This window comes from Biomphalaria glabrata, chromosome 5 (genome assembly GCF_947242115.1).
Source record: "Biomphalaria glabrata chromosome 5, xgBioGlab47.1, whole genome shotgun sequence".
NCBI lineage: Eukaryota > Metazoa > Mollusca > Gastropoda > Planorbidae > Biomphalaria > Biomphalaria glabrata.
Window position 1 is genome coordinate 8,846,042 of NC_074715.1, and position 26,893 is coordinate 8,872,934.

The 26,893-nt window shown below is 35.6% G+C and overlaps 1 protein-coding gene across 7 annotated transcripts in view; it reads left to right on the forward strand.

Annotated features, from left to right (window-relative positions):
* LOC106067081 (multiple epidermal growth factor-like domains protein 6) overlaps nucleotides 1-26,893 on the forward strand; it is a 47,548-nt gene that overhangs the window by 15,128 nt on the left and 5,527 nt on the right. For 3 of the 7 annotated variants that reach the window (XM_056028441.1, XM_056028440.1, XM_056028442.1), the window contains 16 exons: nucleotides 5,004-5,138; nucleotides 6,142-6,279; nucleotides 10,048-10,185; nucleotides 11,119-11,256; nucleotides 12,452-12,589; nucleotides 14,186-14,323; nucleotides 15,963-16,100; nucleotides 17,240-17,377; nucleotides 20,030-20,167; nucleotides 21,145-21,282; nucleotides 22,502-22,639; nucleotides 23,009-23,146; nucleotides 24,173-24,310; nucleotides 25,719-25,856; nucleotides 26,231-26,368; nucleotides 26,742-26,879. In XM_056028441.1, coding sequence (XP_055884416.1) covers nucleotides 5,004-5,138; nucleotides 6,142-6,279; nucleotides 10,048-10,185; nucleotides 11,119-11,256; nucleotides 12,452-12,589; nucleotides 14,186-14,323; nucleotides 15,963-16,100; nucleotides 17,240-17,377; nucleotides 20,030-20,167; nucleotides 21,145-21,282; nucleotides 22,502-22,639; nucleotides 23,009-23,146; nucleotides 24,173-24,310; nucleotides 25,719-25,856; nucleotides 26,231-26,368; nucleotides 26,742-26,879 — 2,205 coding nt within the window. The remainder of the gene's footprint in view (nucleotides 1-5,003; nucleotides 5,139-6,141; nucleotides 6,280-10,047; nucleotides 10,186-11,118; nucleotides 11,257-12,451; nucleotides 12,590-14,185; nucleotides 14,324-15,962; nucleotides 16,101-17,239; nucleotides 17,378-20,029; nucleotides 20,168-21,144; nucleotides 21,283-22,501; nucleotides 22,640-23,008; nucleotides 23,147-24,172; nucleotides 24,311-25,718; nucleotides 25,857-26,230; nucleotides 26,369-26,741; nucleotides 26,880-26,893) is intronic. The other 4 variants (XM_056028445.1, XM_056028444.1, XM_056028443.1 and 1 more) reach the window with 4 other exon arrangements.

Below are 26,893 nucleotides of genomic sequence, written 5' to 3' on the forward strand. Positions count from 1 at the left end.
TCCTATCTCTAGAAAAGTAGCATTCCGACTGAAGGTTCTGATAGCGCCTTTTCTAACTAACAATTTGACAAATGTTTTCCGCAACCAATCAAAATAATTTCCTGTGAGGTTTCAAGCTACCTGAATGGCGTATGTCATAGATATTTCCGACATCTGTAGTCTATATATAGATATGTAAATAGCAGGGCCAGACTTACCCATTGTGGAGCGCTATGCGAAACGGATTTCGCGGGGCCAAATTTGAGTAGGGAAGCGTATAATAAGTGAAGTTTAAGAGTTTGTATTAGAAAATAAATTCGTCTATGCATTTTATTCATTCTTTACTACGTACAGAAATACTTTACGAACCTTGCGTGCAGCGAGGTCATACAGTATATCAAAATAATTCTGTTTCTGTCACAGTCTCAGTTGACATTGCATGATTTAATATTCACGTCATGTTAAGAGCTTAAAAGACACGTGGAATTCCTGATGTAGAAAACAGGAAGGAAGTAGAATGAATAAAGTTGACTTTGAGTTCAGTCAAGTCAAGTCAAGTGAGTGAGGTCCTGCTCCCGGTCCAGGAAGGTTGGACGTTGCTCCCTGGACAGGTGTTTATATATGTATATATCATGAAAGTCGATGGACTGGTGATTGTTGATTAATAATATTTGAGAGTTGATTTCATTATGTGCTTATTAAATATTAAAATATTCTTCGTATTTCAATGGATATCTATAGTTGGAGTTCCAGTGTCACTAGTAGTAATTATTCTTATTGTTACCCGCTGAGATGCGGGCGTGATTTGTAATTAAGGTATTGGATACATTTGATACCGCTGTTATGCGGATAGGATTGTTTATTATTTCTTGACTTGTAGCACTAACAAGGAGTGCAGTATTATTATTATTGTAGTAAAATAAACTTTATATTTGTCTGCTGAAACGGACTTAAGTCAGTTTGAAGTATTTGTCTTGTCACGTGTTAAGAGTACTTCAGGAAGCAAGAACCCAGCATTGCAGAACTTTCGCATTCTTCAACGTTACATCATTAAACCTGTCATTTACAGTTTCCTACATAGATCCCGCTTAATAGCAAGAATTAACAAATGTTTCAATCTATCTTTGAGAATTGTTGACCTCGAGTAATTCTTCATTAGTTTGAGGCGCGAGAAGCTTCTTTCACCAGATCACACAAGTACGGCTGATGCATAATGTCGCGCGTAAGATTGGCGTTTTCCATATTGAATGACACCCAAAATGACAATTTTCGTGTATATATTTCCGTATATTTTAATAACTTTTTCGTATTTTTTGCGATTTCGGGAGATTTCCAGGAGCTCCTGGTAAATCGCCAGGAGGGTTCGGGAAATTTGTTTTAAGTTATAAAATGGATAAATTAATTAATTTATGAACCTTGAATTAGCGCGGGTCCTATGAAAGTGCGGGTCTTATGAAAGCTCGGGTCCTATGAAAGTGTAGGTTCTATGAAAGTGCTCCTGGTAAATCGACAGGAGGGCGCGGGAAATCTCTTTTAAGTTATAAAATGGTTTAATTTAATAATTTCTACACCTTGAATTAGAGCGGGCCCTATGAAAGTGCGGGTCCTATGAAAGAGCGGGGCCCACTGCGGTCGCATAGCTTGCAGGCGCCTAAGACCGGCCCTGCAAATAGCGGCGTATGCTACGCCGCCTGTCGACTAGTGCATCTTAACACGGCTTCGCAGCGTCAGGGTGAACGAATGCATGAAAAATGCTTTAGAAAAAACAAATAAGAATGTTAATTTGATTAAAATATGAAATGAATTTGCTATATTTAGTATGTTCATGTGTTAAAGTATAAAACTATCTTTGCGAAAAGAAGTTAAAAAAATTAGAGTTTAATTAAAGTTACAGACCTAGGAATTTAAAGATGTGTAACATTACAGTATTGTATAATGATAGAATGCTCATCAGGAATTCTACGTTCGCAGATATAAGGAACGAATTTTTGTAAAAAAATGCTTTTGAAACACAAATTTGAAGATTAATTTTATTAAGTAATGAAATCAATGGACTATTTTTTTTTTATTTTCATGTGTCAAAGTAAAAAACTATCCGCGCAAAATGTAGTTCTTAAAATTAGATGTAGATCTAGATCTTTTCGATCTTTTCTCATGTAAAAATGGCCTAGATCAATGAAGTTATAATGCTTACATAGAGCTGGTCATTTTTTTTTTTTTTTAGGGTCTTAAGTTTGTTTTAGGGCTACAATACATACACTATGGTCTAAGTTAGTACCCAAGGAACATTTTGCCAAGTTTTATCAAGATCGGTCAAACGGCCTTTATGAATATGCTCTAAACATCTTTTAGTATAAAGACAAGGCGTGTTAGTATAAAAAGAAACTAAACTTTACATTATAGATGCGCTTTACATACAGAACAGCATTGGATGGCAAATTTATTTTAATTGTTTGTCTTCACCCTTGAGTGGGTTTTTAATATGTTAAGATATTTATTTTCGGGGTTAAATATGTCACTTTTACAGACGTCTGTCTGTGGGTATATCTCCAGAGATAGAGATGAACAACTCCCACCTCTTTTTTATTTGTTTAGTTCATCCCATTGAATTCATTGATAGACAGGTGACCACTTCAAGCCTGGTAACCAGGTATATCTCCAAGATAGAGATTAACAACTCCTACCCCTTTTATTTGTTAAATTTCATTGATAGACTGGTCAACACAAGTCAAATGCAATGGACGTCAACTAATTGACACACTCTAACGGTCACAACTTACGAGGGAACTGAGTTTGTTTACTTGCTGGTTGTAAATCTTAATTAGGGGGCTGGACTTGAAGACACAACTCTACATGGGTAACTCTCAAAACTCAATCACGGAACTGGACTACATGCCACGTTTCTACAAAAGTCCGAGCTTGCTTACTTGGATATATATCTCAATTACTATGATGGACTAAAGAACATTAACCTAAACGAGTAGCCTTTTGCTACACAGAACACAAACATTCGTCCAACTTTGTGCGTTATATATTACTAGTCATATAAAACTCGCGGCCCCCGGTTGTTAATTTGCGTGTCACTGATATAGTCACTGATATAGTGTATTCCAAACAATTAAACAAAATAACAAATGTAATATAATTAAATCGAATGCCTGAATGTAAAAAAAAACAAAAAAAAAAACAGGCATTCATCTCATTTCCATGAGATGACCCATAGACTCTTCGCAACTGTAGCAGGCCATAACAAAGAATGTAAAATAAATGTGTGAAACCAGCTATTAAAATAGCTAATCGACTAATTCCAATTCCGGGGAAGTGCGGTCAGGGCGCCTCATGCTCTTCCAGACTCCACGGGCTTTTTAGAACTTGCCCCGGCGCCCAAACCACGTTTCTATCTAGATATTTTTTATTTAAATTTTAACCAGAGCATGATGAAGACTTGCAGCCTGTTTGGTGGGTGGTGTTTGTCCTCCGCAGCCTGTTTGGTGGGTGGTGTTTGTCCTACCTGGTTGGCCAAGGAGTCCGCAAAAGTGTTGCCAGTCACACATTTTCGACTCAGTGCCCACTGTATTATTACAGAGGTGCCATAGCAGTCATAATGTAAAGTATGATGTTCGCGTTTGTTCCACTTCTTAATGTGATTCCAATCTATAAATCAGATCTAAATCTAGAATTCTAGATCTAGCAGTAGAAGATGGTTGTACAGATTATTATAACATGAGAATACTAAATTATAAATTCATTATATTGCTGCCTTTAAGTTTAGATCTAAACTTAATACTAGTCACTGACCATAAGATTATAAAATTATAGAATCTAGATGTAGATCTTAATCTAGATATTCACAAGAGCTAGATATAATGTAGATTTTATTTAGATAGATCTATATGTCGAAAATTAGGGTTAGACCTATAAGCTAGATAGTGACATTAAATAATCTACTCTAAAAGGACAAGCGAAGAGCATACTGTTGGTTGGTCGATCAAACTTTTAGATCAAGTTGAGTGTAGATGTTAAACGCGAGCTCAATACTAACCCATTCAACATAACAATTAATAGATAGATTGAAGAAATGCGGATATCAACTTAACAACAATTTATAAGAGAATAAGACCACAGTCTACGTCGTCTCTTATCTATATTAATCTACAAGTCGGTCTTCGTCTTCCGTTCTTCTATTTCCGTTCTCACTTTTTAAATGACCAGTTGCGTCACTAAGGAAATACGCGATTAAAACCGAACTTCTTGGCATCTTGCTTATTGTGTCATTGGACATGTTTGCCGGATGGAGGGAGGACAAGCGCATCCCGAAAGTCATCCTCTTTGGAGACCTCGCGACTGGCACAAGAAAAACTGGTCGCCCCCACCTCCGTTACATAGATGTAATAAAACGTGACCTCAAATCAGTGAACATCAATACTGACAATTGGGAAAAAATAGCTCTAGACCGCACCAGATTAGAGAGACAGTGACCAAGAAAGCTATGGACAGTCAAAGTACATGGGTCTCAGCTCAGGAAGAAAAACGTACAATTCGAAAAACGGCCAACTCCTCTACAACCAAAGCAAAAGCCACCTTAACCTGCGCTAACTGTGGACGGGAGTGTCTCTCCAAAATAGGGCTCCACAGCCACATGAGGAAGTGTGCTCTGAGATGAACCATAGTCGTTCTACGACTGAAGGAGGCCAATGAAAAATCTCACACAATCAGACATCCGTCTTTCAGGAACTTTTGTTTTCTAAGCTATATTTCTAAAGTAGAAAACAATAATATCATTTTTATTAAGAATTTAATTACATCCAAACCCAAGAAGTTCTGTGTCAAGTCGTGTTGTTATTATATTAAAAGAAGGACTAGCTATTATATATTTTAAATCGAGTTAGTGCTTTTTTTTGTTGGTCGCAGTCTCATTGATAACCGCTGATCCACGTGCGGACATTGGGGACCGTCTTAGAGTTTGAGTCTAACACAAACTCCTATTGTAATCTTGTTTAACTTTTTTTTTTTTTACATTTTAGATTGCAGGACCGGAGAGTATGGTGTCAACTGTAAAGAAAAGTGCACGAACTGTTACAATTTGATGTGTGAAAACCATGAACACACTTGTACCCAAGGTTGTCTAGGGTTTTTAAATCCACCACAATGCAATATACGTATGTATCTTCAGTGTTCAAAAACATTTATGTTCCATATAATGAGCATACAAAATTTCTTTGTTAACTTTGTGAGAAGTAATTTCTGTAAACTTATAAGTGCTTTTCAAAACCTCTTAGATTGTATAATATCAGAAGTAATAAGTAAATATGGTGTACACTTGTTTAAGGGGACAACACAAAGTTAGCCATAGCTGTGAATGCCGAAGGATTCTTTTAATTTTTGGTATAAGAAAAAAAGATAAGTAGTAATCGAATGACTAATTTCTGCCTATGTTTAACTAGTGTCTACGCCGATTAATAAGTGTGAAAACTAGTATTTATTTCATTAGAGAATAAGTTATACACAATTTTTAACAGGCAGACAAATGGAGTGAGCTTTATACAAATCAGTTAAGTTGTTAATCTCCGTGCACTGAAGAAATTGTACGTTACCCACTAGACTCACTAGACAATACGTTTAATTGAAATAAAAAAGATTTATGTGCAAATTACGAAAACCATAAACGCTTTCATTAACTTTAACAATAACCCTATTCTTTCACCAAACTCTTCACATCAACACTACAGGCACTTTAAATTTAACCCTAACACTTTTCGTAATCCTAAATTCTAAAATGTAAGCCTTAATTCTAACCTTAACTCTTTCTCAACGTAATTATTTTCTTCGTTTCGATAGTATTATTCATTTTGATCATTTGTATTTCACCATCCTGTTATGATTATACTCTAATTACTTTTTTGTTTGTTATCAGAAAATGTTGTATTTGGTATTAATTAAATCAACGTTGTCATCGTCAGTTAGGAGAGAAAGAGTTTAGATTAGGTTAACCTCAGCTTACACGCTAGGCAAGTCGGTAATGTGCACTAAACCTAGATCAAATCGATGAATTCTACGGGTAGTTATGTAATCTAACGACTATATATGTAATAATATAGAGATTTAAGTGCGCTTGTGTGTGTTTGCATATAATATAATCTTTGTGGATTTTTATTTTTATAGCATGTTTAAAAGGTACATGGGGAAGAAATTGTTTGTCGACCTGTTCAAACAATTGTATCGACAAATTATGTGATAGACTTACAGGCAATTGTGAAATAGGATGTATTGGCTATATGAACTCACCATACTGTACTGTAGGTAGATATATATTTTAAAATTTGTTATATATATATATATATATATATATATATATATATTGTTATAGCAATTGTGATGAAGAAAATATTGGTACTAGTATTTGTGTATTTAACCGTCAAAGATCGGCCTAGGCAATAGCTAGACAAGCGGCCGGCCATAAAGTCTAGCAACGGTCAAATCGCGATTTAATTTTTTTTTTAAATCTAAAGTGTCAATTTACTCAGGCCAGTCATGTAGTGTAGTAGTATAATCAATCAGAAGAGTCGGAAAATATTTTCTCCCGAGTCTAGAATCCCATTAGGGAGCGAAACAACACTCCGCTTCAGCGCCACACTGATGGTGCGCATTAGAGTAGGGGAGAAGACATGTTTATTCTACTGGAAGAAGGACTGCTGTCGATCCGGCTGAAGTTATGGGAGTCTGAACAGTCTGGAGCTAAGTGCTGTCCTGTGTGATACTAGTGAACTGTTTGGAAAGACCTGGAGCGACACTGGGAAGTGTGTCGGTGGTCTGTTCTAGTATTAAGTAGGACTCTTAGAAGTTAAGACTTGTGACGTGATAGCGGAAGTCCAAATCTAACTATTTGTTGATAGCTTATAATAAATACATCGTTAATTATTACTTCCTACCTTTCGTTGAGTTGCCCGCCTTAGATTTACAACAATTGGTGTCTGGAAGTGGGATTTGGGCAGCTCAACGAAAAGAACGAATGTCAACGATGAGGAAGCTAGACGAAATGAGCTAAAAAAAATTAAAAGAGAAGCTCCAAGCCAGAGAGCTAAAGATCGTTTGGGCCAAAGAAAAGATGAGAGCACGTCTTCGACATGACCTGGTTGAAGAAGGGGAGGATCCTGAGAACTACATGTATGAAAAAAAAAGTGCCCCTTTCAGACCTTGTGGTCTATAGGGCAGATGATGTAAAGGTCATCTGTTTCTGTGGCCTACGGTTTACGAGGGTGTCATGTGGCCAGCACAACGACCAACCGCCTTTACTTTTCCTTAACTAACTTTAGGTACCCATTAAAGCTGGGTGGACTCAGAGGTGCCCGAAGATCTTGAAGTTAAAAATCCAAGTCCTCACCAGGATTCGAACCCCGGACCCCAGTTCGCTAGCCAAGCGCTTTAACGCTCAGCCACCGCGCCTCACATGTATGAAGTAGAACAGAATATTGGCGAGCTCCTGATCACCAGGCAGGACCTGTTACGAGAACAAGGCGAAAAAAATGTGTACCTTGCAGGATTGGATGACTCATTCGATTGACAAACTGATACGTAACGTGCAAGGCCAGATCGAACAATTGGGGGAGAGAGAAGTCCAACATTATTTATCAACCAACCGTTACTCATTCAGGACTATGGTTGTACTGATAGTTACAAATAAATCGAAGTCGAAGTACACAGATGAACAGAAAGAGACAGGAGAAGAGTTAGGAGAAGTCTGCTATGCGACTGAAGCTATGATTGCCACAACGACCCTATCAGATCAAGACAACTTTGGGCCTGCGTCCGAGCCAGTCGCTTTGGACCGCAAAGACCCTTGTCAATCTGCCAGTGTCTACGAAAAGAATTCGAAGCTTGATAACTGCTACCAGGTGTTAACTCTTTCTCTCCGTAATTATTTTCCACGTTTTGACAGAATTCTTTTTTTTTGCTCAGTAGTATTTCACTATCATTTTTTTAAAGCTTCAAAAACGTTTTCGTTTGTTATCAGAAAATGTTTTAGTTGGTAAAGAGTTAAAGTGGAATGCATGCTCCATTTTATGTAAGACAAAGTAAAGTTTATAAAATCAAACATTAATTTAATTTATTGAGTTCAAATCAACGATGGTATCGTCAATTAGAAAAGAAAGAGTTAAACAAGACCTGTACTTGCGGTACTTCATGAAGGAAATGCAAATGTGAAGAAACCCACCAACAGGGTTTGAAACCAGTGGACTTCGATACTCCTATGTTAACCAGCGATAGTATCATGAATGATTGTTAACCCATCACAGTTCGACCCGATTTAACACTTAGTGAAATGTTGATTCATAGGCAAACCTTAGTGACACGGCTGACCATGACAATGTACTTGCAACCGTCACTAAGTGTAGGTCTACAAACATGTCATGGGACTCCTTAGAGAAGGTCTGCTAAAGAGGCGTGCAGGACCAACTGCTATTATGACAACTACAGGGATCGCCACTACCTCTATACGTGTCAGAAGGCAAACGTCACCGGCAACGGTCTTAAAGAAGTCAACGCAATGATCAAGACATCGTCTCAACAACGTACTGACAACTGGAGAACAAGACATCGGAACCCGCAGTACAGATGGTTTAGTAGGGAACACGCTCTATGTGTCTGTGGCTCCCACTAACCGACCTCCGCCTGCTCATGCCAACGTCCTCTACCTTTGAGTGCACCTGAATCTGTTCGGGACGAACAGAACAGAGAAGGGGGCAATGCTCTAATTCCCATCAAGCGCCACACTGATGGTGCCCATCAGAGCACCATTAAAAACAAGTTTATTCTACGGAAAGAAGGACTATTGTAGATCCAACTGAAGTTATGGGAGTCTGAAAAGCTGGGACTAAGTGCTGTCCTGTGTGATACTAGTGAACTGTTTGGGAGACATGGAGCAACAATGGAAAGTGGTTCGGTGGTCTATTCTAGTATTAAGTAGGACTCTTATAAGTTAATACATTACCCTCTGTCACTTGATAGCTGAAGTCCCAGTCTAACTATCTGTTGATAGCATATGATAGATACCTTCTACCTTTAGTAGAGTGATCGCCTTATATATATATATATATAAAGAGAGAGAGAGAGAGAGAGAGAGAGAGAGAGAGAGAGAAAGAGAGAGAGAGAGAGAGACAGACAGAGACAGAGACAGAGAGAGAGAGAGAGATAAATAGATAGATAGATAGATAGATAGATAGATAGATAGATAGATAGATAGATAGATAGATAGATAGATAGATAGATAGATAGATAGATAGATAGATAGATAGATAGATAGATAGATAGATAGATAGATAGATAGATAGATAGATAGATAGATAGTTGTTGGCAAGGCAACGCCTAATCTAAACTCTTGCGACGTCTAGAAAACATCACTAAAAAAGCATAAAAAATTACACTCACAACATTACTGCATTTAAAGGAACTTTTTGAACAAACGTACCTAAGAAAAATCGAAAACATCTTAGAAGACAACGGCCACCCGCTCCATCAGAACTACGCCAGGTCGTCGCGAAATGGGCGACAGCTGTCAATCAAAACAAGAACGGAGCGGAACAAAAACTCGTTCGTACCTCACTCGGTCAGACTATATCACCGCCACTCATTGATCAGGGAACATGAAATGCACCAAGATACTTGTGTGGAGTCGCTGAATGAACTCTTTATGTTGTCTGTTGTATTTATGTGTATTTTTCTGAAGTGTTGTCTTTATATGAGAAAAGAATCCTTGTAATCACAACCAATTTCCGTAAGGATCATTAAAGCAGTCTTAGTCTTAGTTTTAGATAGATAGATAGATAGATAGATAGATAGATAGATAGATAGATAGATAGATAGATAGATAGATAGATATAGATATAGATAGATAGATAGATAGATAGATAGATAGATAGATAGATAGATAGATAGATAGATAGATAGATAGATAGATAGATAGATAGAAAGATAGATAACAAAACTAAAAACAATATATATATATATTATGACGTGTAGAATTTATTGATCGATCGATAGATACATGAATTTTTAAATTTTTCTTATTAGCTTGTCTTCCTGGAACCTGGGGTATTAACTGTCGAAACAAATGCTCTGAACGTTGTCAGGATAGATCATGTAATAAAGTCACAGGAGGGTGTGACAATGGATGTGTTGGCTTCAGTGATCCTCCCAATTGCAATAAAGGTATCGCCAATATGGGCATACTTTGGTTTCGGTAATTTAGTATTTTATATTAAAAACCAAAACATGTTTTCTATCAGCAAAGAATGCCAATTTATCACATTTATGACGCTTTACTGATCGCTAGATCATACCAAGCGAAATTCATATTTTGTATTAAAAAACACAGAAAAAAGGCGGCTTTCAGAGAGAATAAGTGATTACGAATTTTATGTGTTTAATATACTAGTTGTGAGCATGAAGATAATAAAAAGGTGAGAGATTCATGACTATTTCAGCATTAGAATATAGAGAAGAATGACCAAAATAAAAATGTTTTAAATGCCTTCTTCTGAAAATTCTCATTTCTTACGTAAAGTGTGTACTTTTAAAAAAAAATTAGTTCTAAGTAGATTCTAAGTAGAAGACGAAATGACGTATACACTATTTTAATCTATTAATAATTAGTAATATGATCAATTTTAGGCTTCTTAAAGATTATTGAAATGTTTTCGAAACATTAATTATAATTTAAACATACATCTATTATAGATTATGTCTAGATTCTAGATCTAGAAATTAGAAATAGATCTAGACAATATCTTAAGACATCTAAATCAGAAGTTTAGATATTATTTGTATTGCACAGATAATCTAGCATAATCATTTATATATTATATATGTAAATTAGACAAACTGCACGATATCTTCTACATAAAATGAAAATTCAAGGATTTGTTTGGAAATTACAAAATCGTAACCCCTTTCACTAAACTTAATAACTCTAACCCTTTACCTAACCCACTTCCTTTTCCTAACTCTCAATTTAAATTTAACCCTAACATTTATCATAAATCCTAAGAAATAGACAGGTTAGTTTGGGTAATCTAACGCCTACGTATATATCTATTTATGTGTTTATTTATGTGTGTTTCTGTGTGTTTTCGTTTTTTATAGCATGTTTAAGAGGAACATGGGGAAGAAATTGTTTATCCATCTGTTCAAAGAACTGTTTTGAGGGAACTTGTGATGCAGTCACCGGAAAGTGTGACATAGGATGTATTGGTTATAGAGACCCACCACACTGTAATGAAGGTAAATAGTGTAGCGAGTCTCTCCTATTAAAGCTCTCTGCAAACTGCAACACACGACACTACCGACTCAAATAGCTTAACAGCTCAGGCCACCAAATTAACGTTCAATAAATCACAGCCAACACTGCACTATAGACATCACATAACACTGGACATACAATGCTCTGGATATCTGAACTGCCATAACAACTCTGTACTGGAACAAGATCTCTACTGGCTTCGCTGTACTTTGTTGACCCTGTAGTAACGTACTGAACTGACTCGTAGATGTTGTGACTGAATCGACTCTGATACCATAGCTATTTATATAGGGTCCCCAATGCCTTCTAGAACCGGACGGGACATCGCTCGACCCTTCTGGGTGGTCACCCGACTATATTTAACCTGACTGGCCTAAGTAATATTCACTTTAGATGTTTTTTGAAACTTCACCAGACATCGAAGTTGAAGGTCCCAGCTTGTCACGGTTCACTGCTCGTTTAGCGCTAGTCTGGGGCGATTTGTGTCGACTCACTACACAAACACTACTTCCTTCATTTATATTACCACCAAAGTTTTAACATTCTAAAATAATATGCACCTAAAATTTATTATATATATATATATATAGTTAACCGAAATAAAATATTTAAGAAACATCAGAAGTGATAACTACTCAGGCTAGTCACGTAGATACGGTAATGGGAATCAATCAGAAATGCCAAACGATGTTCCGCCCGGTTCTAGAAGCCCTATAGGTACCATATATAAAGAGCGAAGCTGTCACATTCAACAAGGTTCACTACAAAGTATTGGCTTGGTTCAGTTTAGTGCGGCTCAGCAGTTTGTTCTGTACGAGTGATATATTGATAGATAGATAGATAGACAGAGAGATAGATGGATAGGTAGATAGGTAGATAGATAGATAAAGGTAGATAGAAATGATATATATATATATATAGAGAGAGAGAGAGATCGATAGATATATAGATAGATATATAGATAGATAGATAGATAGATAGATAGATAGATAGATAGATAGATAGATAGATAGATAGATAGATAGATAGATAGATAGATAGATAGAGATAAATAGATAGATAGATTTATAGAAAGATTGATAGATAAATTGACTTCAAAAATAAAAATAAATATTTATGACTTGTTGATTAAATAGTTGATTTTTAGATTTACGCATTTTAAAATGTTTTAATTAGCTTGTCTTGCTGGAACCTGGGGTATAAACTGTCAAAACAACTGCTCTGAAACTTGTCATAAAAGATCATGTAATAAAGTAACAGGAGAATGTGACAATGGATGTGTTGGCTTCAGTGATCCTCCGGCATGCAGTAAAGGTATGGCCAATAGTATTTTATATTCAAAACCAAAACATGTTCTCTATCAACAGAGACTGATGTGCATGCTTTTCTTAATGTTAATTTTGACTTTGGGTGGATATTTTAACACTACAGACAATTTTGACTTTGGATGATTTAACTTTGTAGAAATTTGTAAATTGTTCAGATCTAAAGACGGTTTTTACTTTGAGCGCTATCAGCGTGTTGACTTTTATCAAAATCTGTTGGATAGTCGGAGCACCACACAAGATCTGTTGGATAGTCGGAGCACCACACAAGATCTGTTGGATAGTCGGAGCACCACACAAGATCTTTTGACCGTCTTTCTCCATTCCTGTCTGCCTTAAGCCTTTGATAGATTCTTTTTTAATGACAGGTCCATCCATTCTTGTATATAGTTTTTCTATCGCTTTTTCTTTCTGCTTCTTATTTTTTACCTGGTACTGTTCCCTGAAGAATGTTTTTTTGTGACCTCTGAGGACCTTGTTCCCAGTTTTAACAGTTTCGTTATTTACAGTAGCTAGCTTGACATCGGGGGGGGGGGGGGGGAGGGGATGTGTAAACGATAATAATATGAATGAATGCGATTTGGGCCGTGCTGATAACGCGAATATTGAAATGTTCAAGAATGCTGTGGAATGCTGGGTTCTTGCTTCCTGGGGTACTCTTGACACGTGACAGAAACGTAAACAATATAGACTGACGTAAGTCTACTTTAGCAGACAAAGCATAAAGTTTATTGAATAATGATAATAATACTGCACTCTTTGTGAGTTACATAGGTGCAGGAGAAATATAATCACATCCGCATAACAGCGGTATCAAATATATACGCTTGTTAAGTTCCAGAATAGGCTACACATAACGTCCGCATCCCAGCGGGTAACAAATACTTCAATATATATATATATCCAATTCTCAGGAAATCAACTACTAGAAATTTATCATTTATATGTACTGTCTCAAGTGACCACTGCCTTCGTCCGCCCAAAAGATACTACTTTATTCAAGGTGCCTACTTCGCACTCTAAATCATCACCGTCCTCCCCGGACCAAAAGATACTCTTACTGCCCTGGACAAAGGGATACTTCTTGACTGCCTTGACTGAACTAAAAGTCAATTTTTATTCATTCTACTTCCTGTTTCTATATCAGGAGTTTCACGTGTCTTTTTACCCTCATGGTCCTGTGTGAACATTTAACAGGCAATGGCAACTGAGAATGTGACAGGATGTGATCGCTGAACTAATCCTGTCTCTAATCTCTAATCCTGTCTTGTGATGCTGTCTTTGTAAATAATACCTATGATCTTTCTGTAGTATCTTAATTTCATTGCTCTTATCATCTTCTCTAGTTATGCAGTTTAGGACAAAGAAAGACCCCTTGACACTACAATCCGATTGATTCGTTCTCAAGTCATGGCCACATTCTTATATGCTTTCAGAATAAATTAGAGAATGTTCTTTAATGTATCTTAAGGAAAGAAAAATCCTTAACCCAATAAAAGAGATCATGCCATTATATCTGTTTATAGTGAGTTTAAAATTATCAAAATGTGCAAAATATTTATGGGATTAAAATTGTATTTGCCAGTTTGCGCTGAAGGAACATGGGGACATAACTGTCAACAGAACTGCTCCGAGAAGTGTCATGGTGGATCCTGTGACAGTGTGAATGGAGAATGCATCAATGGATGCGAAGGATTCAGTAATCCTCCAGTTTGTGATCAAGGTAAAAGACTATAAAATAACTTAGAGTGCTAGTGATCTACAAAGAATTGTATTCCCGTGGCGCTTTGTTTTTTATTAGACATAATAGAATCGCAGCAAGTCAATTCTACTGTCAAATTAACAGGGCCGGTCCTACAGGTTGCGGGGCCCTATGCGAAATGGATTGCGCGGGGCCTAATTTGGGTTGTGATAAGGATAATAAGTGAAAATTAAGATTTTGTATTAGAAAATAAATTCGTCTTTTCATTTTATTCATACTTTACCAAGTACAAAATCACTGTCAAATTAACTTTACGAGCCATCTGCAGTAGATAGTAGATTTCCACCACAAAGCCGATAAACGTTTTAGATCTGTCTTTTAGATTTACTATCGACTAGCAAAATATCGCTTTTGTTGTCTTTTTCTAAGAAGTCGAGATAGATTTAGATCTATATTTATATGCCAGTGACTATTGAAGTAACTTAAGCATTTGAATTTCTTGTTTTGGTTAAAATTAGGCTTATTATTACATTTTTATTGAATGAAAGCTGATTATGCCTGTTTTTTTTAAATCGCGAGTAGGGTTGCCGTTTTCCATATTGAATGACACCCCAAAATGACACCCCAAAATGACACCTGCCGAAATGACAACTTTGTCTCATTTACGACCTGTATGAATTTTCAGAAGATTTTAATAATTTCAGGAGATTTTCATGACTTTTTCTAATATTTTATAATTTTAGGAGAATTCCAGGAACCCTTTAATGATATGTTAAAATGGTTTAATTTAATAATTTACACCTAGAATTCGCATCGCGCGGGGTTTATGAAAGTGCGGGGCCCACTGCGGCCGCATAGGTTGCAGTGGCCTAAGACCGGCCCTGTAAATTAATACCCGAAAGTTTTGATAAATTGGGAGGGAAGCCTGCCATTGGAACGGGGGTACCGTTAGTCTCAAAGGTGTATCCATCTAGGTGGTGACCACCGGCTGTCGTTAGAATTGATCTTTAAAGCGTTTAGCTCAAAGAAAACATAATCCTCTAGAGACCTATCACCTTTCAGTATAGCATTATTGACATTTTTCTATCAGATAAAAGTTCTCCTTTCAGAGCTAGCTGTCTATACGAAAGATGATGTAAAGGTCATCTGTTTCTGTGGCCAGCACAACGTCCATTAACTTCTCAACAAAAAACAGGTACCCATTAGAGCTGGATGGATTCAGATGCGCCGAAAGATAAAAAAAAATCCACTCTTCACCAGGATTCGAACCCGGTATCTCCGATTCGGAAACTAAGCGCTTTACCGCTCAGCCATTGCGCTTCCTCTTATTATCAAAATAGTATCGCCATTTCTCTCAATATTTTTGTATCCTCATTTTCACATGTCTTTCTTTAGATTATTTATTGGCAATATCGCTTTACCTTCTTTTTTTACCCTTACATAATTTGATCACCAAGACAACAAACAGAATATTGTCAATTTCAATGTAGAAACAAAGATTAGATTATTGTCAGTAGGGCCTAACTTTTGAAGTCGAAAATTGGAAATTATTACATTTTAATAATATAAATAAAGTAGTGTAAAAGAAAATAAATTTATATTTTTTAACCATAAAATCGGTTTTTATCATAAATCTTTGCAAGTATTCGTTTGATTTTAGCTTGTAGCAACGGAACCTGGGGATATGATTGTCAGTGGAACTGCTCAGAGAATTGTTATGGTGGCTCATGTGACAGTGTCAGTGGGGCGTGTTTGGATGGATGTGAAGGCTACAGTGATCCCCCTTTTTGTGAACTAGGTAAGAAAATGAGTCTGTTTAGTCAATTTATAGAAATAACATGATATCTAATATTTAAAAAAAAAGTATAGTATCTTATCTTATAAAATACAGAAGTTACTTATAAAAAAAAAAGAAGTTGATTATGTCTTAAGTGTCATGTACCTAGTCATGTATGTTAAGCAATGACTTTAATGTGCAGACTTTCTAACCTGAAACATAAACTAATTCAAGCAACCAGAAAAATATTTTAAAATATCTATTTATCTATCTATCGATTTATACGAATGCACAAATGCATGTATATATATCTAAATACATACAATACATTCTATACACGCTACGCGGAATAATTGTTGCTATTATTGTTTAATGACTTTTAGATAAGACAAGAGTACAAGAGATTTTGTGTTATCACACAAACTCAGAGGCGGCCCCCGTCATAAATATATCTACAAAAGTTTTTAAAATTCTAATTATCCAAAAATAAAATATTTTTAGTACTTTGAAAAAAATATAACGATTAAAGTAAAACTTCCTGGTGTAGCCAAGTAGAGAGTAATTATTTTCCCAACTATGGGAGTAGCTGGTTGGTCGGTGTTTCCGAGATTCAAGTCTCTCCCTAAATGTAAACATAAAGTTGAAGCTAGGTGCTGTAACAAATGTAATACATACATGTATTAAACATAACTGAATAGCAGCACCAGGGACCAAGTTTTTAAGAGAGAAAGTAGTGAATTAAATGCGCTGACTGAGGCTCGAACCAGTGACTCTGGAAACGACACCACCGCCTAAGCGCAATAAGCGAACTTAACCTCTAGACCATCGGAATGTCCAGAAATCATTCTTCTGGTCCAGAGTCATTTCGCCTGTATGTAAATTACCACCCCCCAGTGGTCAAAGGTCACATGCCCTAGCTAGCCCCTCCCCCACCTCGTAGCATCCGTTCACAACTTCAATAAAGCCGACACAGACAGCCGATAGGCATGTATTAGACAGACGATGGATCCCCCGCAAGGGTGGGGGGAAGTTTGTGAGTGGTCTTTTGTTTTAATTTTGTTTTATTCTAGATGAAATAATTGATTAGTTTAACTGATTAGTGCCAACAATATAATAAAAACTAAAAACTGTGTTATTAAACTTTTAATTGTATATTCTAGCTTGTGATAATGGAACCTGGGGATATAATTGCCAGTGGAACTGCTCAGAGAATTGTTTTGCTGGATTATGTGACGGTTTCAGTGGACTATGTAGCATTGGATGTGACGGTTTTAGTAATCCACCATACTGTGATATTGGTACGTACTTTTGACTTTATGTTTGTGTAAAAAAAAAAGTGCAGGTTTTTCTTGAAAACGTCAATATAAAAAAATGGTTTTAAATAAGGATATGTGATATAGGTAAGTATTTTTTTAAATAGTAGACACATTATTTATATATATATATATATATATATATATATATATGCTTGATGCTTGAAATGGGTTTGAAATGGTGTGAAGCTTGTTATAAATTCAATATTAAGAAATACAATTCTTAATGATGGGTTGGGATTAGGATAATTCCCACTAGTTCATGACTCAAACAATGATCTGTCAGTAGCCTCCACCATAGTTTGATCCCTGATATTGCGCCTTACACGCTTCAAGATAATAGATAATTAAATCTTGAATCACTTACATTTCAACAAAGACCTAATTGCGAAATAGATCATTCTTTTTATCTTTTGCAGGCAAATAAAGAAAAACATTCACAAATAAAAAGCAAAATACTGAAAAAAATTTCTGATTAAAGGGAAAGAACTGCACAGTTTAAAAATAATAAATTCGTATTGTAAATTTTTATTTTTTAAAAATCAAACAGTATTAATAAATTAAACTTTTATATTAACCGTGTTTTAATTATAGCAGCCCCCAAAAGGGGACTTACTTTTGTGTAGAAAGTCCGTCCCGTTTTGATCTCGTAAACTATAAAGGGTATTAAAAATTCAACATTTTAATATTTTAGATATTATTATATCGCAAATGCAAGGATAGTCTATATTGAAAGTGAATTTTTTTTTTATTTTTAAAATCAGCTATGCAAGCAGTTTTTTCATTAAAATGCACCCTTTTTAAAAAGATTCACTATCAATAGTCAAAAGAACATCTAGTACACTGCATCAGTTGAATCACTCACTATATTTTGATGTTGAGGCTTTGAATAAGAGATTGGTCAATTACAAAATAAAGTACATCATTTAAATAATTAATCAATAACATCAGTTAGGCTAGGTTCATATTTAACTTCACAGTCACCTATCCCTTAGTCTGATGGAGCTTTGGTGCACAACACAAGATCTGTCTACCGCTTTTCTCCATTTCTCTCTGTTCTTTGCCCTTGATAAAGTTTCATTCACTTGCTGGTCCGTCCATTCTTTGATTTTGTCTACCCTTCGCTTTCTCTGTCTTCCTCGTCATATTCTTCCTGGTACTGTTCCCTGAAGGAAGGTCTTTGCGAGCCCTGAGGACCTTATGATGTGGCCATAGAGTTTGAGTTTACGTTTCTTGACAGTGGTTAGCAGGTCATCGTGGGGTCCGATTTCTGTATTAATCTTGGTCCTACTCTCTGTTTTCATGATGCGGTCTTTGGGACACCTAGGATTATTTGAATACATATGAATATTAACGATGTAATAACAATAACATTAATACATCTGCGTATCCTGTGGTATCATCTGCGTATCCTGTGGTATCATCTGCGTATCCTGTGGTATCAGCTGCGTATCCTGTGGTATCAAGTGGTTAGCATGACAACAGCATCGGCAACACTTTCGATAGGAGCATGGCTCTTCTTTTTTGTAGCGTTGTAGTTGTTGATAGTTTCTAGTTCAAATTTTCAGATATTCTTTCTGACAATATTGAAACCTGCCTTTTACCTGCCATAGCCGATCACTTCAGGGGCCCAATATGGAGTATTTGAAACCACACAACTGTCTTTTTAGAAACAATGAATAATTGTGTGAAATTTCAACTTGATCCGAGAGTGGGAAATGGAAGAAATAATGTGAACTAGGTCTGTACCAGACCAGAAACATAGACAGACATTCTGAGTTCATATTACATTGATGTGCGTAGCCAGGATTGTTTTTCGGGGGGGGGGGGGAGGGGTTTTTAAGATTTTTTCTCCCCCCCCCCCCGCAAAAAATATTAATATATATATTCATGTATGTGTGTGTGTAAATAATCTTTAATCGTTATTACATTTTGACCCTTCATTCTTTTGGAAGACGTTTATTGCGTCCTAGAATAGGTTCTTCATAGAGTTAGTGGAAAAATTGTAAGGGGTCTGGGGGAGCTCTGGGCAAAGCCCCGCGCCAAACACTATTTCTGGTATTGAAAGCCAACAAAAAGCATATTCTGAGGTATCTACAATATATTATCCTGATATTATCCTTTTGAATCCCCACCGGCTACGTCCATGATTACATTTTACCTTTACATATTCCTTATTCGACCGCTAGGGCACGATGCAAGACTCTTCGATCATCTTTCTCCATTCCTCCCTGTCTTTTGCCTTCGTAAGAACTTCTTTGAATGGCAGGCCCGTCCATTCTTTTATATTGTCCTCCCATCGCTTTCTTTCAGGTGTCTGTCTGCCTCTTTAAAACACCAACAGCAACTACAAGTTAAGATAATAAAAATTAAAGTAGGAAATTGAGTCCCAGGTCTACATTTGTCATTAAATAATATTACGCTGCAAACAATTTCTGTAACAGATAATTATTATTGTTTAACATTTTTGTCTTAATTTAAGTTGGGCGTATTTGAATTTTTTACAAATTATTATTCAAATTAACATTAAAATCACACTAACATGCCAAAAAAAAAAAAGCTTTCTTCCATTTAATATGTTGTCAATCACTATAAAAAAAAGTAACTGACATAGAAAATTAAAATTGTATATTTTAGAATGCGATAATAGAACCTGGGGATTTGATTGTCAATGGAACTGCTCAGAGAATTGTTTTAATGGATCCTGTGAAAGTGTCGAAGGACTTTGTGACAACGGATGTAATGGCTTCAGTAATCCCCCGGACTGTGATGCAAGTTAGTAGATTTAACTTTTAAAAAAATATATTTTCATCAGGAATTTTAATATCTAATTAATAGATTTCGTTTCGCAAGAGTAATAGATTTTGATTTTTTTTTTTAATTTCGTGCTCACCATGTTTATACTAATATAATAAATGCATTTTTAAGTAGTCCTGAAACTAAGTCCTGAAACTAAGTCCTGAAACTAAGTCCTGAAACTAAGTCCTGAAACTAAGTCCTGAAACTAAGTCCTGAAACTGAAACTAAGTCCTGAAACTAAGTCCTGAAACTAAGTCCTGAAACTAAGTCCTGAAACTGAAACTAAGTCCTGAAACTAAGTCTTGAAACTAAGTCTTGAAACTAAGTCCTGAAACTAAGTCCTGATACTAAGTCCTGAAACTAAGTCTTGAAACTAAATCTTGAAACTAAGTCTTGAAACTAAGTCCTGAAAGTAAGTCCTGAAACTAAGTCCTGAAACTAAGTACTGAAACTAAGTCCCGAAACTAAGTACTGAAACTAAGTCCTGAAACTAAGTCCTGAAAATAAGTCCTGAAACTAAGTCTTGAAACTAAGTCCTGAAACTAAGTCCTGATACTAAGTCCTGAAACTAAGTCTTGAAACTAAATCTTGAAACTAAGTCTTGAAACTAAGTCCTGAAACTAAGTCTTGAAACTAAGTCTTGAAACTAAGTCTTTAAAGGTGAAAAGCTAAAGTCTTATCTCTAATTCTGCGTAAGCAATTCATTTTCTTCAATAAACTTAATAACAATTAGGTGACTTTTTTATTTTATAGCTATTTGAAACAAACCAAAAAAAAAAAAAAAGCACAACAACAATACATATAAATGTTTAAAACTCAATGCTTTAAAAAAAAATCAAAGCAGTAATATAAGTTGGGACTCAAACAGTAGACCTATGGATTTGGAAGCAAAGCGCTGTACCAATTAGACTTCCTGTATTTCTTGTTATTAGACTGTGATTTTTTTTTTATAGATTGTGACAATGGCACGTGGGGTTTAAATTGTCAGCAAACGTGTTCAGATAAATGTTTTGGTGGATCATGTGACAGTGTGAGTGGAGCCTGTGATAAAGGCTGCAAAGGTTTCAGTAATCCTCCAGAATGTGATACTGGTACGTAGTTGTTAATTTTTGTTTGGATTAGGGTTAGGGCAGAACTCTATGACTCTATGTCTAGAAACATAGCAGAACTCTATAGTTCTGTGTGTAAAAAAGTAGAAGAACTCTATGTTTCTTTGTCTAGAAACTTAGCAGAACTCTATGGCTTTATGTCTAGAAACATAGCAGAACTCTATGGCTTTATGTCTAGAAACATAGCAGAACTCTATGGCTTTATGTCTAGAAACATAGCAGAACTCTATGGCTTTATGTCTAGAAACATAGCAGAACTCTATGGCTTTATGTCTAGAAACATAGCAGAACTCTATGGCTTTATGTCTAGAAACATAGCAGAACTCTATGGCTTTATGTCTAGAAACATAGCAGATTTCTATGGCTCTGAATCTAGAAACATAGTAGATTTCTATGGCTCTGAATCTAGAAACATAGTAGATTTCTATGGCTCTGAATCTAGAAACATAGCAGAATTCTATGGCTCTGAATCTAGAAACATAGTAGATTTCTATGGCTCTGAATCTAGAACAATAGCAGAATTCTATGGCTCTGTGCCTAGAGACATAACAGAATTCTATGGCTCTGTGTCTAGAAACATAACAAAATTCTATGGCTCTTTGTCTAGAAACATAACAAAATTCTATGGCTCTGTGTCTAGAAACATAACAAAATTCTATGGCTCTGTGTCTAGAAACATAACAAAATTCTATGGCTCTGTGTCTAGAAGCATAACAAAATTCTATGGCTCTGTGTCTAGAAACATAACAAAATTTTATGGCTCTGTGTCTATAAGCATAACAGAACTCTATGGCTCTATGTCTAGAAACATTACAGAACTCTATGGCTCTGTGTCTATAAGCATAACAGAACTCTATGGCTCTGTGTCTATAAGCATAACAGAACTCTATGGCTCTGTGTCTATAAGCATAATAGAACTCTATGGCTCTGTGTCTATAAGCATAACAGAACTCTATGGCTCTGTGTCTATAAGCATAACAGAACTCTATGTCTCTATGTCTATAGACATAACAGAACTCTATGGCTCTATATCTAGAGACATAACAGAACTCTATGACTCTGTGTCTAGTAACCTATCTCTGAATCTCTAATAAGGTTCAAGATGTTTAGGTTTACTTGTCAGACTTTATATTTGCATGTCTTCGTTTCACAAGGAAAAAAAAAGGACTCTATATATTTAACTTTAAGCTCTACTTCTTAGAATGCCACAATGGAACATGGGGACTTAATTGTCAGCAAAACTGCTCAGAGAAATGTTTTGATGGATCTTGTGACAGTGTCAGTGGAGAATGTAACAACGGCTGCGATGGCTTTAGTAATCCACCAGCCTGTGATGAAGGTATGATTTTCTGCGCATATATTTAAGTTGATTAAATATATATATCAGTGATTTTCAACTTTTTTTTAGCCTACCGCTCGGTTTTCGTATTTTTTTTCTTTTAAAAAATTCCTCTAAGAAAAATACTAAATTGAGAAGTGTGAGAAGGCAAATCTAAATAAAAAATCATTTATTTTTAAATCTCTAAGCTGTCAATAATAGATCGTTAATGATATAAATATGATTAAAAATTATTTGAAATAACTTTCAATGATTATATACTTCGATTAATTATCGTGACTTTCTTTCAAATCTTTGTGTAGTCGCTTTAAAAGCTAATGCATTTTTGGTCGTATTAATTTTGATTTTCCTTGTAAAATTATTTCTTAGAGTGCCACAAAGGAACTTGGGGACTCAATTGTCAGCAAAACTGCTCAGAGAAATGTTTTGATGGATCTTGTGACAGTGTGAGTGGAGAATGTAACAACGGCTGCGATGGTTTTAGTAATCCACCTGCCTGTGATGAAGGTATAGATATGATTTTCTGCGCACGTATTTAATTTGATTTGAAATATACTAGTCGACACGCGGCGTATCATGCGCCTCTATTTGCCGGGAATAATTCGTGTAGGCAGGGCACGAATTTAATTTGATTTGAAATATACTAGTCGACACGCGGCGTAGCAAGCGCCGCTATTTGCCGGAATTATTCATGTAGGCAGCGTATTGTCGAGCAGAGTGTATAACTGTGCATTCTTGAGTTAGAACAACGGACATGGCGTCGCCATTGTTATTTCAATGTTCGCAAACAAATCTTATAGCCATCTAGCGAAGTTCGAGAGCAACAGTTTCGTCGATGAAATAAACAGATACCTGATGCAAAAATGTTGACTACATTGAAAGACCTGTTGACTACACGAAGTATATGTGAAGCGGTGGCCATGGCTAGGAAACGACGCGTAATACGAAGTAGCAAAATCAAAACAAAGCTACAAAAGAACATACAACTATTTTAATGGCACTAGATATTGAATTGTTTAAAAAAAAAGACATTTAGCCAAAAACGAATGTTATAATGTAATCTCTCTTCCCGCCCCCCCCCCCCCCCATCTTTTTTTTCTAAGCCGTGCTCTCTGTCGCCACCAAAGTAACGTGTGGTAACTCTTGTCCAACTTGCAGAAATAAAAGAGTTTTCTTTCTATGACTTGATCGTGTTATCCCGCATAGTTTGGCCACGAAGAGAATTATATATAGAGAGAGATCAGTAGTCCTCAACCTCTTTTAGCCTACCGCCCCATTTTCGTATATTTAAAAAAAAATTACTTCTAAGAAAATATTAATAGAGAAGTTTGAGAATGCAAATTAAACAAAACGTCATTATTTATTTATTTATTTACATGTTATTAAAAATAGATCATTACTTGTATTAATATTATTAAAAATGTATGCCAAATAACTTTCAATGTCTCATTGTCATTCCTTTCTTTCAAATCCTTTGTGTAGTCCCTTTTAAAGCTATTGAATAGTAGGATTAGTTGTACATTTATTTCTTAGAATGCCACAAAGGAACTTGGGGACTTAATTGTCAGGAAGAATGCTCAGAGAAATGTTTTGATGGATCTTGTGACAGTGTTAGTGGAGAATGTAACAACGGCTGCGATGGCTTTAGTAATCCACCAGCCTGTGATGAAGGTATGATATTCTGCGCTCGTATTTAAGTTGATTAAAAATATATATATCAGTGATTTTCAACTTTTTTTTAGCCTACCGCTCCGTTTTCGTATTTTTTCTTTTAAAAAATTCCTCAAAGAAAAATACTAATTGAGAAGTGTCAGAAGGAAAATCTAAATAAAAAATCATTTATTTTTTAAATCTCTAAGCTGTCAATACTAGATCGTTAATGATATAAATCAGTGGTTCCCAAACTTTTTTGTCTCGTAGACCCCTTACCATGTTTTCTGGTTTTCGGTAGACCCCCTGCTTAACTTATTTTGCAATTAAAAAAAAATTCTAACTGTAGTGAGTCAAAGAGTGAAAAAGTAATTTAAAGCTGCATTTCAAGTTATAGAGATTTTATTGATAAAATTCAAACTTAAACCACTTAAAATAACAATTTATATTTATTACTGGAATCACCAAACACACTGGAAATGTTGTTTTTTTCAGGATTGATCATCCATTGCTAGGGACATTATGTTTCTCATAGGACTTTGTTCTATGAAGTATTCCTTCAAACATTAAATATTAATTGATTAAATAGCCACAAGTATCATTTTAAACATGTTCGCAAAGAGTGTATTTCTTGATCTTTTACGTGCGGCTCTACTATTGGGTCTGTGGAACAGTTTTCACTAACAGGAGAAGAGGCGAAGGCGAGTAACTGTCACCTAAACCAGTAAGCTTCCGACAGGAAGGGTTCATTAGCCATGGCTGGCTACACACCTATGAGAAGGAAGACTCTGAATTCAAACCTCTGCTGCCTTGCAGCTATACCCAATCATGGAAAAGGCTTCGGGAGTCAACCCTGAGGAAAAATAAGAAGCTGGTGACCCTTAGTTTGCCACACACTGCACTAAACTCTGTCAGAACGCTGCTGATCCCAAACTGTTTATAATCAACGCTTTTCAATCTACATTTCGCTTTGTTAAACATTAGTTACATTTAGACAAAATTAGGCTATTTAAATATTTTTTTTTCTTTGAATAGCAGGAAAAATAGGCTATTTAAAGGATTAACTAAGGTACAGATCATTTATTAGTTTATGAAATAATTACATTAATGGGATGGGAAAAATAATGTCACGACCTGCTTATATGAAATCCATTATCGTAGACCCCCGTGGACATCTCATAGACCCCCAATTTATTTTTTCACTTTCGTAGACCCCTTGAAAGTCTTCGTAGACCCCTGGGGGTCTATATAGACCACTTTGGGAATTATGTTATAAATATTATTAAAAATTATGTCAAATAACTTTTAATGATTATATACTAAGATTAATTATCATGACTTTCTTTCAAATCCTTTGTGTAGTCCCTTTAAAAGCTATTGCATCTTAGGTCGTATTAATTTTGATTTTCCTTGTAAATTTATTTCTTAGAATGCCACAAAGGAACTTGGGGACTCAATTGTCAGCAAAACTGCTCAGAAACATGTTTTGATGGATCTTGTGACAGTGTGAGTGGAGAGTGTAACAACGGCTGCGATGGTTTTAGTAATCCACCTGCCTGTGATGAAGGTATAGATATGATTTTCTACGCACGTATTTAACTTGATTGAATATATATATATCAGTGGTCTTCAACGTTTCTTAGCCTACCGCCCCCTTTTCGAATTTTTTCTTTAAAAAGTCCTTCTAAAAATAGTAATAAAAAAGTGTGAGAAGGCAAATTTAAAAAGAAGTCTTTATTTATTTATCTACATGCTGTCATTAATAGATCGTTTATTGTATAAATATTTGTAAAAAATTATGTCTAATAACTTTAAGTGATTATATAATAAAATTAATCTCATTTTCATGACTTTCTTTCAAATCCTTTGCGTAGTCCCTTTTAAAGCTATTGAATTTAAGGGCGTAATAATTTAAGGATTAGTTGTACATTTATGTCTTAGAATGCCACAAAGGAACATGGGGACTCAATTGTCTGCAAAACTGCTCAGAAACATGTTTTGATGGATCCTGTGACAGTGTGAGTGGAGAGTGTAACAACGGCTGCGATGGTTTTAGTAATCCACCTGCCTGTGATGAAGGTATGATATGATTTTCTACGCACGTATTTAGCTTGATTGAATATATATATATCAGTGGTCTTCAACGTTTCTTAGCCTACCGCCCCCTTTTCGAATTTTTTCTTTAAAAAGTCCTTCTAAAAATAGTAATAAAAAAGTGTGAGAAGGCAAATTTAAAAAGAAGTCTTTATTTATTTATCTACATGCTGTCATTAATAGATCGTTTATTGTATAAATATTTGTAAAAAATTATGTCTAATAACTTTAAGTGATTATATAATAAAATTAATCTCATTTTCATGACTTTCTTTCAAATCCTTTGCGTAGTCCCTTTTAAAGCTATTGAATTTAAGGGCGTAATAATTTAAGGATTAGTTGTACATTTATGTCTTAGAATGCCACAAAGGAACATGGGGACTCAATTGTCTGCAAAACTGCTCAGAAACATGTTTTGATGGATCCTGTGACAGTGTGAGTGGAGAGTGTAACAACGGCTGCGATGGTTTTAGTAATCCACCTGCCTGTGATGAAGGTATGATATGATTT